Source organism: Marmota monax, unplaced genomic scaffold (genome assembly GCF_021218885.2).
Source record: "Marmota monax isolate L192 unplaced genomic scaffold, Marmota_monax_Labrador192_F-V1.1 WCK01_AAM20220418_F8-fsc00011, whole genome shotgun sequence".
Taxonomy (NCBI): domain Eukaryota; kingdom Metazoa; phylum Chordata; class Mammalia; order Rodentia; family Sciuridae; genus Marmota; species Marmota monax.
In genome coordinates, this window is record NW_026693082.1 from 8,055,212 (window position 1) to 8,070,322 (window position 15,111).

Below are 15,111 nucleotides of genomic sequence, written 5' to 3' on the forward strand. Positions count from 1 at the left end.
GGGACGTGGATGTTCCCTGTCTCAGGGATGGGCATCTCCGCCATCCAGCTTAAACAACAGTAGCTACCACATCTGTTCTTCACAGGTTGTGGTGACAACTAAATGGGTGCACACAACTTAATGCATAATGACCCTCACTACATGCTACCCATTTTCTGGCAAAGCAAGGCATTTTTTTTAAAACATTGCTAATGTAATACAAACACCTAAAATGCATATAGAGAGAAGTGTTAAATATTAAAAATATGAACTCCTTCTTTGTTCACTCTCTTGCCTGATTTCATAGTTTCCTGTGTATTCTTCCTGAAAGTTTAGGTATCACAAAGTCACCTTGAATAGCTTGTTAGAAAAGGTCACAGAAGAGGCTATTTTAAAACACAAAATCAATGTTTTCATGCAAAATAATGTATAGAGAAATCCCCTGTTTTGACCCCCTAGGTCTGTACCTGACTGTACACCTATCTTATTCTCATATTGCATAGACTGTCTCAGTGGTGAGGTTCATGGTGGGAGTGGGTATGAGGATAAAGAGACCTTTTCTAAACATTAATTTAGAACAAAAATTTAATGTTCAAAATAGTCACATCAATGTTCTTATGAAATAATTCCTACTAGCAGTGTTGTTGTGGATAATCCCTACTAGCATTTCCTAGATATCGGTGGACAAATTATTTTATAGCCTGTTTCTTCCTCTGTAAAATGGGAATATGTTAGGGCCTATCTTATAGGGTCGCTAGGAGAATTCAGAGTAAATATTTGTAAAAATGCTTAAGAGAAGAGCCTGGTACAAAGAGAGTATTTTATTAGTGTTTTAAAGAAATAAAACAACTGCTCATTGGGAATTGTATTTATTTGCAGATTTTAAAAGTGGAAGGGTACTGTAAGGATCAAGTAATCCCTTGTTTTCTTTGCCCACTGACTTGTCCAAAGACTTAGCCTAATTAATCATCCTATATTATTATATGACACAATAATAATATATAATATTGTGCATTTTCTGTGATAAACATTCTAGAAGGAAAAATATTTATAATGTTATCAACATTCATAAACACTAGCATTATTTAATATTATTAATGTTATTTAACATACTCAAATCAAATATGGGCCTTTGCATGTAGAGCTGAACTGTAAATATCGTTCTCATTAGGTGCCCCTCCTTGCTCCATATGAAACTCAGTGTTATATATTACTCATTCAAATATGAAGGGCAGAAATACACTGCACAGTCCTAACCAAATCCATAGCTACACCAAACAACACTGAACACTTCGGATGCCCTTATTTTACAATGATATAATTAATTAGCATTTATTAACAAAACAAATTATGCAAATGTTTAACTAACACCCACTTAGAAATCCAAGGCCTATGTTAGCAGCCTGAGTGAACTGTAAACATATCAAAATGCTAATAAAATATGTTACTTCTCTAAAAAATTTCATCCTGGAGCTCTGGTTTGCTGTAATTTGCCTTAAAGTTGACAAACTTTGCAAGCCAGTTTGATACCTTGATTATCCCTACAATCTGACAGAGTTATGGTTTCATTCATTTCACTTATATTCAATTTGCAATGAGCTTTCCATGACTTACAAGAGAAAAAATTTTAAGTTAAGGATTCAATCAAAAACATCCAAAGAGAATTTTAACTATGGTTGCTAAAATAATAGCATAGTCTTATGAATTGTAGTAATAAATATTTTTAAGAGTGCCTACTGTGTACTGGTCCTGTTAGCCTTGCTAAAGCCACAGTGAAACTCAGCTCTCATTCTGGAACTTCATGCCTTAACAAAGACAGAAAACTTATCTAGTTTCTGGGGACTAAAATTAAGAGCTGCAAAAATTAAAAAAAGAAAATGAGATCTACACATCCACATATTTGGAGCCAGTCCTGGCCCTTCCTGCCAGCTGTACCCTTAGTACAATATATATACATTTCCAAGCCAATCAAAAAAAGGTGATAATTCTTCAGTATATTGGGACCTAGCACATTAGCTGCCTGTCGACACAGGAGAGACATTTACAGAAAACCAAAGGTAAGAAAAATTCTTGTCATTGATACCATTCCCAGAAGACTTCCAGCTCTCCTGTCTTCTTTAGTGTACCTGGCAGAGGCTACCCTGCCCTCAGGCTAGGATTTCTCTACAATTCAGCAGTATCTCAGCATTTCAAATGAGTATGAGAACTGTACGGCCCACGAAGCTTTAAAAATAAAACAGGAGACCAGCTCCATCTCTGTGTCTACAGTGCATAAGGAAGAAAATGAACAAAATTGCAACCTCTTACTGCTCTTTTGGCATTAATCATGACTTACCATCCTGAGTGGGTGAGTGTCTAATTAACCACTCATCAATCTCAAAGTTTTAAAAGCGCTGTCATTCCCCTCGGGCTGGAGATCTTCTGCCTACTTTCTGCTATTTGCAAGGCAGGAAATCTGTGTCTTGATGGAACTCACAGGAAGGGAAAGAAACTCCATGCTGCTTCTTTTTGGCCAAGCCACCTCCATCTGTCTACCTCCTCCATCTGCTCCCTTTGATCCACCCTGGGTGTGATTACTCCTTTGGCCTCTGTTCTACCCACAGCTCCTGAGGTCCAAGAATTTCAGTTCACACACCTCTAGCCAAATGTTTTTCTTGCTTCATAATATTTTTGGAGACATAGTTGCCCTAAGAATTCTTCCAATTATAACAAACTCCTGTCACTCTAACAATTTTTACACAAGCTGGGCTCTTATTAGGAGCTCTTCAGGGTCTAGTATTGCTGCCCTCCCTTGTGTTGATGTAGTAATGTATTTTGGGGTACAAATGTATGGATTTTTCTGCAGCTGTGTCTTGATGGGTCATGTGCTACAAGAGAAGACTTCTTGATTTTTCTGGCTAACACAAGTATTATTACTCAGAACTTTATATGTCTACATGATTTCATATTAATAGTACTGGCTCATTCCCATAACACATCTGAAAGACATTTTTTAAAAGTGTAGACTTTGATGGAAAAGTCCATAACTTATTCTAAGCATTTTGGATCATATTCAGCAGTGAGTAGATAAGGATTTACCACCCGCATGTTTGAGATTCAAAGCTTGACCCAGTAAACCATATATGTCACCCTGTGAACAGAACTGCACAGTCTTTGTTCCTGAAATTTTGATTTTAAAATATGTTATAGAATTTTTATTCTTGGTTTAAAATTCAGTCTTTCATTAACATTTTAGAGATTAAATTCTAAGTAAAGTACAACAAAGCTACTGGAGGTAATGAGTGAGTCTAGAAAGATTGTAGGATTAAAGGACAATATATGAAAAATACATTCTATGAATAGACAACTAGAAATTGAAATGATAAAAGGTAGTACTATTTACAACATAATCAAGAAATTCCTAGGTACTATCAAGTACGTATATGTAATATCCGTATGCTGAAAACCAGAAATAACTGGTGGAAAAAGCAGAGACCTAAACAGATAGACATATATTGTTTTTAGAACAGAAGAGTAAATATTAAGGTACCAGTTCTTTCCAAACTAATATACAGATTCATCACAATTCAAATCAAAACCCCAGTGAGATTTTTAAAATAGATACTGACAAGCTATTTTTAACATTTATGTGGAAATGCAGAGGAACTAGAATAGCCAAAACATCCTGGCAAGGTAAACAAAAGTTAGAGGACTCACTATTGAATCCCAAGACTTATTTAAAGCTAAATAATCAAGGCAATGTCAAATTGATGAAAGGATAGACACATAAATAAGTAGAGCAGATCTCAGCTGCTAGAAACACATACATATATGGTCAAAGCAAAGAGCATTGTCTAGTCAACATGGAACTGAAACAATTGAGTATTTTGGATATTAATATGCAAAAAAATGAATCTTGATCCACACTTTGCATATTAACCAACTCAGAATAGATCATGTATAAATACAAAAGTTATTAAATATATAAAAGAAAATGTAGGAAAAATAATCATGACCTTATGTTAAGCAAAGACTTTAAAAACATAAAATAATAGATAAATTAGACTTTAGCAAAATTGGAAATGTTCATTGTATGAAGGATACTGCTAAGATATTAAAAAGACGAGAAATGGACCAGCAGAAAATAGTTTTAAAACATATATGTATATATACACTATATATATAGTATATATAATAGTTTAAAATATATATACATATATATCTCCCTCAGGGATTGAACCCAGGGGTGCTCAACCACTAAACCACATCCCCAGCCCCTTTTATTTTTTATTTTGAGATAGAGTCTTGTTAAGTTGCTTATCTCCTTGCTAAGTTGCTGAGGCTGTCTTTGAACTTGGGATCACCTCCAGAGTAGATGGGATTACTGGCATGTGCCATCATGCCCAGAAAACATTTTAAAACATATATGACAAAGGATTTGTATCTAGGACAAAAATCTATCAAGTCAACAATAGAAAACAAACAATACAATTAAAAATGGGTAAAAGTTTTTAAAATTATTTTACAAAGAAGATAGATGTCAAATAAGTACATGAAAATATATTCAATATTATTAGTCATTATGAAAATGTAAAATACATATGTAATGCAAATTAAAATCAATGCAATAATATTAGAAATCTGTAAGAAAGTCTAAAAACAAAACAAAAACTGGCAATAATGAAGTATAGCACAATTATAACTCTCATGTATTGTTGGTGGAAATATAGAAGAGTAGGGTAACTTTGGAAATATTTACTGGTTTCTTAAGTTAAAAACAGATTTGTCATATGGTCCCCATAGTTTCATTCCTAAGATTTTATTCAAAAGAAATGAAAACTTATGCTCACTCAAAAACTTGAATATGAATGTTCAGAATGCCTTTATAATCATCCCAAACCAGCATATACCCAAATATACTTCAACTGGTGAATAGATAAACAAACTGTGGTATATCCATACACTCAGAAATGAAACAGAATGAACAACTAAAAAAACATAACAACATGAGTGAATCTTAAATGCGTTACACCAAGGGAAAGAAGACAGGCTAAAAAGGCTACATACTGTTTTAATTTCCTTTGTATGATACTCTGGTAAAGGGAAAGCTATAGGCAGAAAAAAATAAATCAGTAGTTGCCAAGACTGGAAGTAGGGGTAGAAGTTGACAATTAGAACCAGGGTACTGGGGGGTGATGGAGCTATTCTATGTCTACACAGTGGTGGTGGTTTTATATGACTGTAGGCATTTGTCAAAACTAAAAAAAAAAATGTGCACTAAAAATAGTGAATTTACTTTATATATACACCATACTTTAATTTAAGGAAAACACTCCATGTATGTATGATGTAAAATACACTCTACTGCCATATATAATTAAAAAGAACAAATAAAAAATAAATTTAAGAAAAACATTAAAAATTTCAATGAGAAAAAGGTAATGTAATATAACTTAAAAAATAAAACTTTTCTTTCTTTTTTTTTTTTTCAGTGCCAACTAGCAATTAACATGCTCAGCGAACAATAAGAGGAAACACTGAGGTTGAGGTACTGCCTGAACAGTACTGAGTGAAATGAATGCTTCTGAAGAGGAATATGCTCCTGCATGGCGGGTTCCTTTAACAAGAAGACAGAAAAAAAACACTTTTCCAATTCATTACCTTTAAAGAATCACAACCAAATCATCCATTCAACTCTCAAACTCTCAAAAATAGCATTTTGTGTTTATTTGTTTTCTAGTTCAAATAGCCTGTTCCTGTTCCTGTTCCAATTTATGAAGAGTTCTTAGCTCTTCTACCTGACCAGATTGTTATCTTGAACTTGAGCAAACTTACAGTATTGCTTTCTTGAACATTCAAAGATATTTTTAAATACAAATCTATTTTCTTTTCACATAGGAACCATGAAGTGACTGACTTGTGATCACAAAAATATTTATGTCAGAAGATTTAGCAATCCTAAAAATAAGATGATTTTACATACTTCTAATGTGCGTTGGTTTCTCCTAATGTTGACAAGCTTTGGTCATTATTATTTTCCCCTCACACTACCATCTTTTGTATGCTAATGCAGAATGTACTAGAAAGAACCCTGCACTGAAGGTCATTGATATTGGATTTAAGGTCCTTTCCAACTTGTAACAAGCTATACAACCTTAGTGAAATAACTTATTGCTCAATAACTAATACTCACCTCCAACTCTGACCTTTCTCCAGTGCCTTCATTAGGAAATTTCAGAGTCTTACAGACAAAGATCTCCTCTTATGCAGAATATAGATTATATTGAATGCTTTAGTACCTAAACAGTAAAGTTACTTATTTGTTCATGTATTCATACCTCACTTATTTCACTAGGTTTCTCCAATTCCACTATAAAGTGTTTAAGAGGAGAGAATTATTCACACATACATCTTTGTCTCCTATAGCATCTATCACACTGCAAAATCTTCAATATGCTGGTTTGCTGATGATATAATTATTTGGCTTTAGATTTTCTAATTTAATATAGTCAAGTGTGACAAACTCATGGAGGTTTCTAGAGCCTTTCCTGACTACTCATGCTACGGCCACCCCTATCATTTCCTCCCACTAACTCATCTATGTCTTCCAACTTATGCTTGTATCCTCATCCTATTTTACTTTTCGGGGGGTGGTGGTACTGGGGATTGAATTTAGGTGTACTCTCCCAGTGAGCCACATCCCTAGCCCTATTTTGTATTTTGTTTAGAGACAGGATCTCACTAATGTAGTGCCTCGCTAAATTGCTGAAGCTGGCTTTGAACTTGCAATCTTCTCATCTTAGCCTCGAGAGCCATTGGGTTTACAGGTGTGCGCCACTATGCCTGGCCCTATTTTACTTTTAATAGCATTTAACACATTCGGAAATAACCTTTCCCCTTCTTTCTCTCTTCTCTTCCTTTTTCCTAATCCAGTGTCTCCGGTTTCCTACCAGAATTTAAGTTCCATGAAAACATGAGTTGATCATGCTCACTGTAATATACTCAGAAACTTGATCTTGTCCAAAACATAATAGGGATAATAGGTACATAATACATATTTACTGAATTGTTAAACTTGTTCCTCAATTTAGTGATACCTACTGGAGGCTGACCAATAGAAAGAAAGAAAACTACTTCACATGATTTACCTGCAAAGAGGTTCTACAAGGTCCTTTTCAAGAAAATCATGATCATTCTTGACACCCACAATGTTGATGGGAAATTGTGAATCTGAGGGAGAAAAAGGGAGAGACAAAGAGGTTCATGCGCCTTGTTTTATCTGAATGGGTACCAACATATTCGGGTCACTAAGGTCTGTACAAGCCACAAAATTTAATAGCAGTTAGGATCAATTACCACTGTTGGTGTTGTTTAATATAACAGATAATTTTTATCACAGTGAATGCTTTTGAGAGTACAATATAAATGTGAAATATGAGAATAATCAAGTGTTTGACCTTGGGTAGAATTAAATACTAAGTGCCTACATTTTTATAGCTTATCCTTATTATAGACATCCTGAGGCCGATTAGGGCTTGGAGGAGAGCTTTTATACCCTCACCAGCCTCCTAAAGTGTAGGTCACTGACTTCTGTCCTAATGATTTCATGGAATGCTTAGTATGGCAGATTTTCTTTTTTCCTTCAAAAAGGACATTTCCCAAAATACCCAAAGTTCAATGGACTCAAATGTTTTCTTTTGTAGCAAAATCTTGAGTCACTGTGAAGTGCAAGTAAAATGCTTAAACAATTGATTCTATCCAAAGAGAAGGAAAATTTTCAATAATATGATTTTTCTCCAACAGACAATCCATGCCAGCTTTGAAGGTCATGATAATCTTCCGAAACATGGAATTTATTTTAATCAACTTATTGATGTAGGTAAAAATCAGGAGATCATTAGGCATAGAGATCATCATCAATTTTAACAATGTTGGTTTATTCTTTTTCATCTTATATTCTGTACTGCCTATACCTTGTCAGTCATGATAAACATATGGTATCTAAATCTCAGTGTGCACTGGAAACAGAAACAATTTCTCTTCTGTCAAAATAATAATAATAATAATAATAATAATAATAATAATAATAATGTGGTGTTTGAATTCCAGATGGTCCCAGAATGAAGACTTGTCTCATTCTATCAGCAAGTGTGTTGTAGTAAGGAGTAGACACTGACCCCAGTGGTCCTGCTTTGAGTTCTGATTACTTCTTAGCTATGAAACTGGGGGCAAGATATTTACCTTTCTTTGGGCCTCTGTTTCCTCATCTATAAAATGGTGATGATGATAATTATAATATCCACCTCATGGCATTGTTGTGAATATTAACACATAATATAAGTAATGTGCTCTGAAGAATACTTGACACATAGCTTTATAGAATTACTTGGTCTTGTTACATTTAGTCTATACAAGTGTCATAAACCAAATCAGAGAGGCACATGTAACTTAGGAGCTAAGCTATCTTTACCTCTTAGATATTTATAGAATCTTTAACATTTAAATCTCATTGTATTTTAAGTTTATAAGAGATTGTACATTATAGAAAATATGCTCATTAAGGATCAAGGATTTTAGTTTTGACAGCTCCTCTTTGGAAATGCCATTTAAGCTCAACCTTAAGCTTCTCATTCCTCATTAGTAAACTGGTGAAAATGGGAGTGAGGGAGAATTGCACAAACCATTTAAACCTTAGAAGATTGTTCCTTGTCTAAAAGGTGACAATGCTATGAAAACTTACCAGAGATCCTAGACCACAAACACATGCAGAAATAAGCTCTCCTTTATCTTTTAAGAATTTAAGTGAGAGAAGTAAAATGCTCTGTTTTTAATATAAAACTGAGCTTCCAGATGAAGGGATAAAGTTGCCTCTAAGTAAAAATTAATTTTGTTGATTATTTTCATTCTACACAAATTTCATGCCATCAGGAGAGAAGTCAGCAATGTTTAGTGTGCTGGGTATCCTCTGGGTAGTCCTGCAGACCTACCCTCCATTTCTGTTTCTCTGTGCCCTGCTTTGTGCCCTATTGGGATGTATGACATCCCAGGGGACCCATGGCCTCTGGCTTCCTTTCATGTTTGATCAGTGGAAAGCCCTGACTGGAGTCTGAAAGAGGAGCCTGAGGTCAGGATAGTTATCCTCTGGTTCTTGACAATGAAGGCTGCCCAGGGCCAGCTGTGTGCTCCCAGGAGTCTCTTCTAGTCTCCTCTCCCCTGGGCTCTGGCACCATTCCTTTCCTGCTTTGGGTTTGGTATGACAGTTCTGTTGCACTGCTCCTCATGGATTCCATATCCTGTCCACACCTTTGTAATGAATCCATTAGCAATAATCCTTTGCAGATGAGCTCGACTATGCCATTTGTTCATTGCTTGGTTCCTTACAAATACACTTCAAATAAGGACCATTCAAGAAGAAGTTAAAAGCTGTGGTTATTTTTTTATATATGTAGAGGTGAACAGAAATTACAAACCAACTAATTCTGAGACTTCTCTAAGAAGTTTTAACAACCGCTTTATTGCAGTTTTAAGAAAATGAGCATAGCAGAGAAAAAGCTAGGGAAAAAGTACGGAAAAGCTGCTGATGGCAAAACACTGGAAGGAAAACAGATGTGGGGGTTTCTGGTAAAGAGATGAGCATTGTAGTGGGAAGCAGAAAGAAACTGGGCTTTGGAAGAGATTCTCATTTCTAAGTTGGTATCAGGACAAGCCTTGAGCATTGCAAAAGCTGAGGGGACAAGAAAGCAAAGCAAAACAGTAAAAGACCTGGAAAATAAAACGATCCATGTGGTTCATTTTGAATTTTATTCTCTTTGTAAAGAACAAAGAGAAGGGCTGAACGTACCTTCGTATAACTGTGCATATTGTGGGAACCCAGCAGCCCGCAGCCAGTCACATGCTTCCTTTGCCTCAATTTCTGAAAAATATGAGAAAAAGAAAATTGTGAGTTCAACAGGCACACCCCAGCACTCTGTCTCCTTCATTGAGAGGATGCTAGTGAGCTTTGTGCAAGTTGTTACAAGGCAAAATTGTTCTCAGGTAAGTCTGTATAAGTTGCCCCATCCCAAAATGGGCGTAAAATGAGCAGACAACATAAAGGACCTTGTTATATAAAGTTATCTTCACTGCAGATCCATAAGTATGGAGGTAATAACAAAACCACAGAAGACAGAACATAAAGGTTGAGTTTCAGGCAGGCAAAAATATCTTATTATACACCAGGGAACCAGGGGAGTAGGTAGGAGGAAGGAAGACTTCTTTATAATCCTCTTTTTAATGGCTTTGTTTGAGCTTCCAAAATAAGGTTAAGGGTATTTATTCAACATTCCTTTATTCTTTCACTCTTGGAATAATGAAAGACCACAACTGGGTAGTCTATGAAAATGTATTTTTCTTATGAAGGGAGGTATTACAAAAATCCAAGGTATTATTATTCCTTTAATTTCACTGATGGCTTTAATTCCCAATGCATTTTAACAAGATGTTCATTCATCAAGCAAATTGGAATGATTTCAAGCTCAGAGTGCGTGCGGCATGGAAAAGAAAATGGAGACTTGAGTTTGATGGGGCTACTAGAATCTCTGGGGGCCAAGCCCAAAGTGTTATATCCTTCAGGCAACCATTGAAGGGTCACCCAAAGGACCACCCGACCACCTGCCTGGGAAAGCTGTGGTGTGAGATGGGAGGAGTCCAGTGTGTGAATCAGGTCACTGTTCGACCTTATGAATCCTGGAACACTTCCCAGCCATAACTCTGTTAGATAAACATGACTCTGAGGGAAAAGAAATTCATCTGTCAAAAGTCCAGTTTCTCCAAACAAAATCAAACAGCTGATTGTAACAGGTCTCTACCAAGGAGCTTCCTCTGCTGTTGGGATGGGCCCACCTCAGGTCAGTGCATTTCCATTTACTGTGATGTTTGGTTTCCCCAGAGCCAAAGCTGGAGAGTCCAGGGCCTTCTTAGGACCACTGTGCAGAATCCATCTGCACTAACATTGGCCACGGGCTTGAGACTGTACGTCTATGTTGAAAGCTCAGTATCTGTATGGTATAATGTTTGATATGACAAAGACATTTGGTATATATGTTAGGAAAATAGACCAAAGTCCAGTTCTTACTCTCCAAAACAAAGAGCAAAAGTTATATCTCTGACCCACTGATCTGGTTAGACCTAGATTGAAATTTGTCAGTAAATCAGGGAAGCAGAGCCTTTGGTGATTCCTGCCCCAAAGAGCTTGTTCCTTTGGCATTCCTTAATCTGTTGTCACCCCGGGAACTGACAATTTCTAAATTTGAGTTCTATCCCTGATGTGTGACCAGCACAGATCTATCATGTTCTCATTCCTGCCACATACATGTTTCAGAGGATACCAAGTTGGAAATAAAAGCTTTGGAAAATATTTTTACTAAGAGGAGAGTCTCTGTTTCACAAAGGCTGTTCAAACCAGCGCTTTGGCTACATAATGCTGCACTGGCTAACCTGTGCTTTCCCTGTGGACGGTGCACAGGGCAATTCATGTATTGCCTGCAGGTTCTATTCAGTACTCGTTTGAGAATCCTTATGTGAAGGCTTTTACTCTGATAATCACAGACTATTTCACAGTAACTAGAAAAGGCACCTTCTATTTGTTACACTTAGAAAATGTAGTGAGTCTCTACTGAGTCGTAGATAAATTGATGCCCTATAAATTTTCAAGCTTGAGATTTGCTTTCCGCTTCAATATGATACAGTGGGTAATAATGAGAAAATATCTAATTTCTAGACATGCTTTAAATTTGGTTATGTGACAGCAAACTTTAGAGAGAAGCACAGAATTTTGTATTTTCTATTTAAATTACATCAATACTTTGTCTTTTTCTATTTAATTATCACTTTTACTATGATCAAAATGTAGTGTTAAACAAGAGAATTTGAGAGAGCCAGGCCATGAAGAACAAATGGAGGGGACCCAGAAGATAGGGGCTATACAACACAGAAGCTCAAAGGAGATCAGAAAGTGAGAATAGGAATCAGTATGCACTCCACCAGGCTGGGGATGGGAGGGATGACAAGGTGGAGAGAAATGGACAGCCAGGGGTCTTTCTAGAAAAACTTTTGGAGCTCAAAACTCTGGTTGGGCAGTGGGATGGGGCTGAGGCTAGATCGGGAGAGGCAGGAGTTTTTCAATTTAAAATGAAATGATAATTTCATTTCATTTTTCCCCCAAACAAAAGCAACATTGATAATGAATTGAAATCTTAAAATCTTATTCATATACAAATATGAATAACTAAATCTTCACCAGAACCTAGATAAATCAATTGCTCAATGGGCTTGTTTTTTGTTTGTTTTTTAAATGGGTAGGCATTTATTTTTTAGGTCTGAAAATCAAATGGCAACAGAGTAACTCTAAAACACTCCCCCACACTTGAGCTCCTTGAGCCATTGCTCCCACACTTAATTACCGTCTTTTTAAGAAGTGTCCCTCAAACACATGCCATCTTTCCCATTCCCTTATAAGACCCAACTATATGCTACCTTCCAAAGACATCTTGTCTTAGTTGAAGGCAAAACAAATCTTATTTACTGGTCAGTGACGAAACAAACAAACAAAATTACCTGGCACAATTAACCACTCTCAAATTTGATTTTGTATATGAAATTGAGTTGGAGGCTCTTGCAATTTCTATTGATACCCTACAGTCCCTACTAGCACCTATCAGCCAAACACTAATGTTTTCCCCAGGCCTGTTATAGTGGCCCATACAGAAAAATTAAAAAGGAATCATATTGCCAGTGTCATCATTTCACAAAGATTTACCTAATGAGATTTAAATGACATTTGAGGAGAAAAGTATGAAAATCTTTTTTTAATGTGCTCTTGTTAGCCAGCATCATATTACATAAAAGCACTAACAGCTATTAAAATCACATTTTAACAATTTAATTTGTTTTCCATTTAACCATTACCTGCCCTGTAGTAGCTCCGGGGTTACAAGGCAGAGCATCAACTCATTGAAACTTTCTTGCTGAAAACCTGAGTTATGGAGTGGAACTAGAGAATGCCACTGGACAGAGGAGCCTGCAGATCTCTATGAATGTTACTGTGCTATAGTAGTTCTCCCTTATACATGGGAATATGGCCTAAGACTTCCAGTGAATGCCAGAAACCCTATATCAAACATGGCATATACTATGCTTTTTGATCTAATAACTGAGATGCCAACTAAGCAACTAACAGGCAGGTAGCTTATATAGCATGGTTATACTTGGACAAGAGGCCAATTCATATCCCAAGTGGGACAGAACGAGATGGTATAGGACAGTAAGAGATTTCATCATGCTGCCAGGATAGTGTACAATTTTAAACAAATGAATTGTTTATTTATGGCACTTTCCATTTAACATTTTCTAACTGAGGTTGACTCTGAGTAACTAAAATTGTGGAAAGTGAAATTGTGGGTAAGGAGAGGGGACAATTGTACTTTGCTGGGGAAAATGCTATTCATTTGGCTGGTTATTATGACAGCATTTCAACAGAAGTTTTGTAATTAGTCATTCCATTTTGGTTTATAGTAGGTATCTGTTTTTGCCTGCTCAACATTCTTCCCTGCTTCTCCTGATAATAGAACCTCTCTATGTGAGGAACATCTTTTGTATGGTTTAAGAGGGGGTGAGAGCTCTTGCCCCCCACCACATACTTGATCTTATAACCACTACCCACCTGAGAATGTCCTGCTTCTCTAAGCATCATCTCTCTGCCTTTAGTCTATGAAGATTAAGGAGCTTTGGGACCTTAGGTCAACAGTCATTTGGGAATGAAATCAACTGGTTGAAAGGGGGAACACACAGCTTTTCACTTGGTGGCTTGATCTGCACAAAAATCAAGCAATCCTTTTCATTTGGTTTACTCACAAATTCAGTAGGTGGTTTGGTGCTAGGCACAATTTCCTGCCACCTGTCTGCCATTCCACTTGAGGCAAAGTCACTGTTTTGCCTCAGTTACTTTTAACTAAACCTAGGAGCAAATTTGCTGTATTCAATTTAAATTCTTATCTGATTGACAGCCAGCTGATTAGAATAAAATGTGAACCTGATTGACAGCAGTTGCTCAGAAAATGACATTACCTTTATTCAAAGACAGACCTGGTAAGGGAGGCTAACTCACTAGAGCCTGAGGGAGGGGACATTCCTATGGGCATGAGAACAAAGCCACTACGGAAACATACCCGGGCCAATGATATGTTTTTACAAAGCATTATCATGTTTCTTAATTATACATGTTCAATTTTAAAAGCTTAAAAAGAAAATTCTGAAAGTCACAATAAAAGGAAAAAATCAACTCCTGTCCCATTACTAACACATAATTTGATGTATGTTGTCAAAGTGGTAATATGGTAATAATATCTTAGGTTGACTGCTTTTTTTTTTACATAATTATACATCGTGAATATTTTCCCATACAATGACATTGTTTATAAAAAAAAGAAAATTTACTTTGTTTTGGGAATGATGCTTATTTTTAAAATATTTGATTTTTGAATAACGCCAAATTGTATTTTACTGCTGGGAGGATGTAACATGAAGGGAGCCAAGAAAAAATACTTCAGCAAGACCTTCTCAGTGCAGAAGGCTGAGATTTACACCCTGTTTCTTTAAAGAATTCTTTAAAGAATTGTTAATTTAGTGATTTTGGATATGAACAGTTGAATGCACAGAGCTCAGGAGGACCTCAGTCAAGTAAGGAATTATATTGAGCACAGAAAATTTGCAGGCCAGGTTTGCAAGCTGTGTCTCAAGTTACAATCTCATTGTATTTTTAAACTGGTGCTTCTGGCATGCTTCAGAACAGTGTGTTCTCCTAGCTGAGCATTTTAAGTACATTTTGGTTTATATTATTCTCTGCATAGCAAATACATTCTTCCACAGATAACCCAAAGGTATTGGGTATTCTAAATGACCAAAAATTCAACTCAGGACCAAATTAAAATTTATTATCATAAGACATTTAGTTGGCTAGAAGGAGTCTGCTTTACTGTGTAAGTTTATGCAAGCACATACAGGCATATGTTGTTTTTACAAATCTTGAATTTTCAAGGACAAACCGGCTCCAATTTAAGTAGGTCTTTTTCTTAAATGTTCATTAAAAGTACTCAAGAGAAGTGGGGCTTGGGGAGG

The 15,111-nt window shown here is 36.2% G+C and overlaps 1 protein-coding gene across 9 annotated transcripts in view; it reads right to left on the reverse strand.

Moving 5' to 3' along the window:
* Stard13 (StAR related lipid transfer domain containing 13) overlaps positions 1 to 15,111 on the reverse strand; it is a 482,586-nt gene that overhangs the window by 47,380 nt on the left and 420,095 nt on the right. For all 9 annotated transcript variants that reach the window (XM_046454058.2, XM_058582528.1, XM_046454060.2 and 6 more), the window contains 2 exons: positions 9,800 to 9,871; positions 7,107 to 7,188 (listed from right to left, as the gene is read on the reverse strand). In XM_046454058.2, coding sequence (XP_046310014.1) covers positions 7,107 to 7,188; positions 9,800 to 9,871 — 154 coding nt within the window. The remainder of the gene's footprint in view (positions 1 to 7,106; positions 7,189 to 9,799; positions 9,872 to 15,111) is intronic.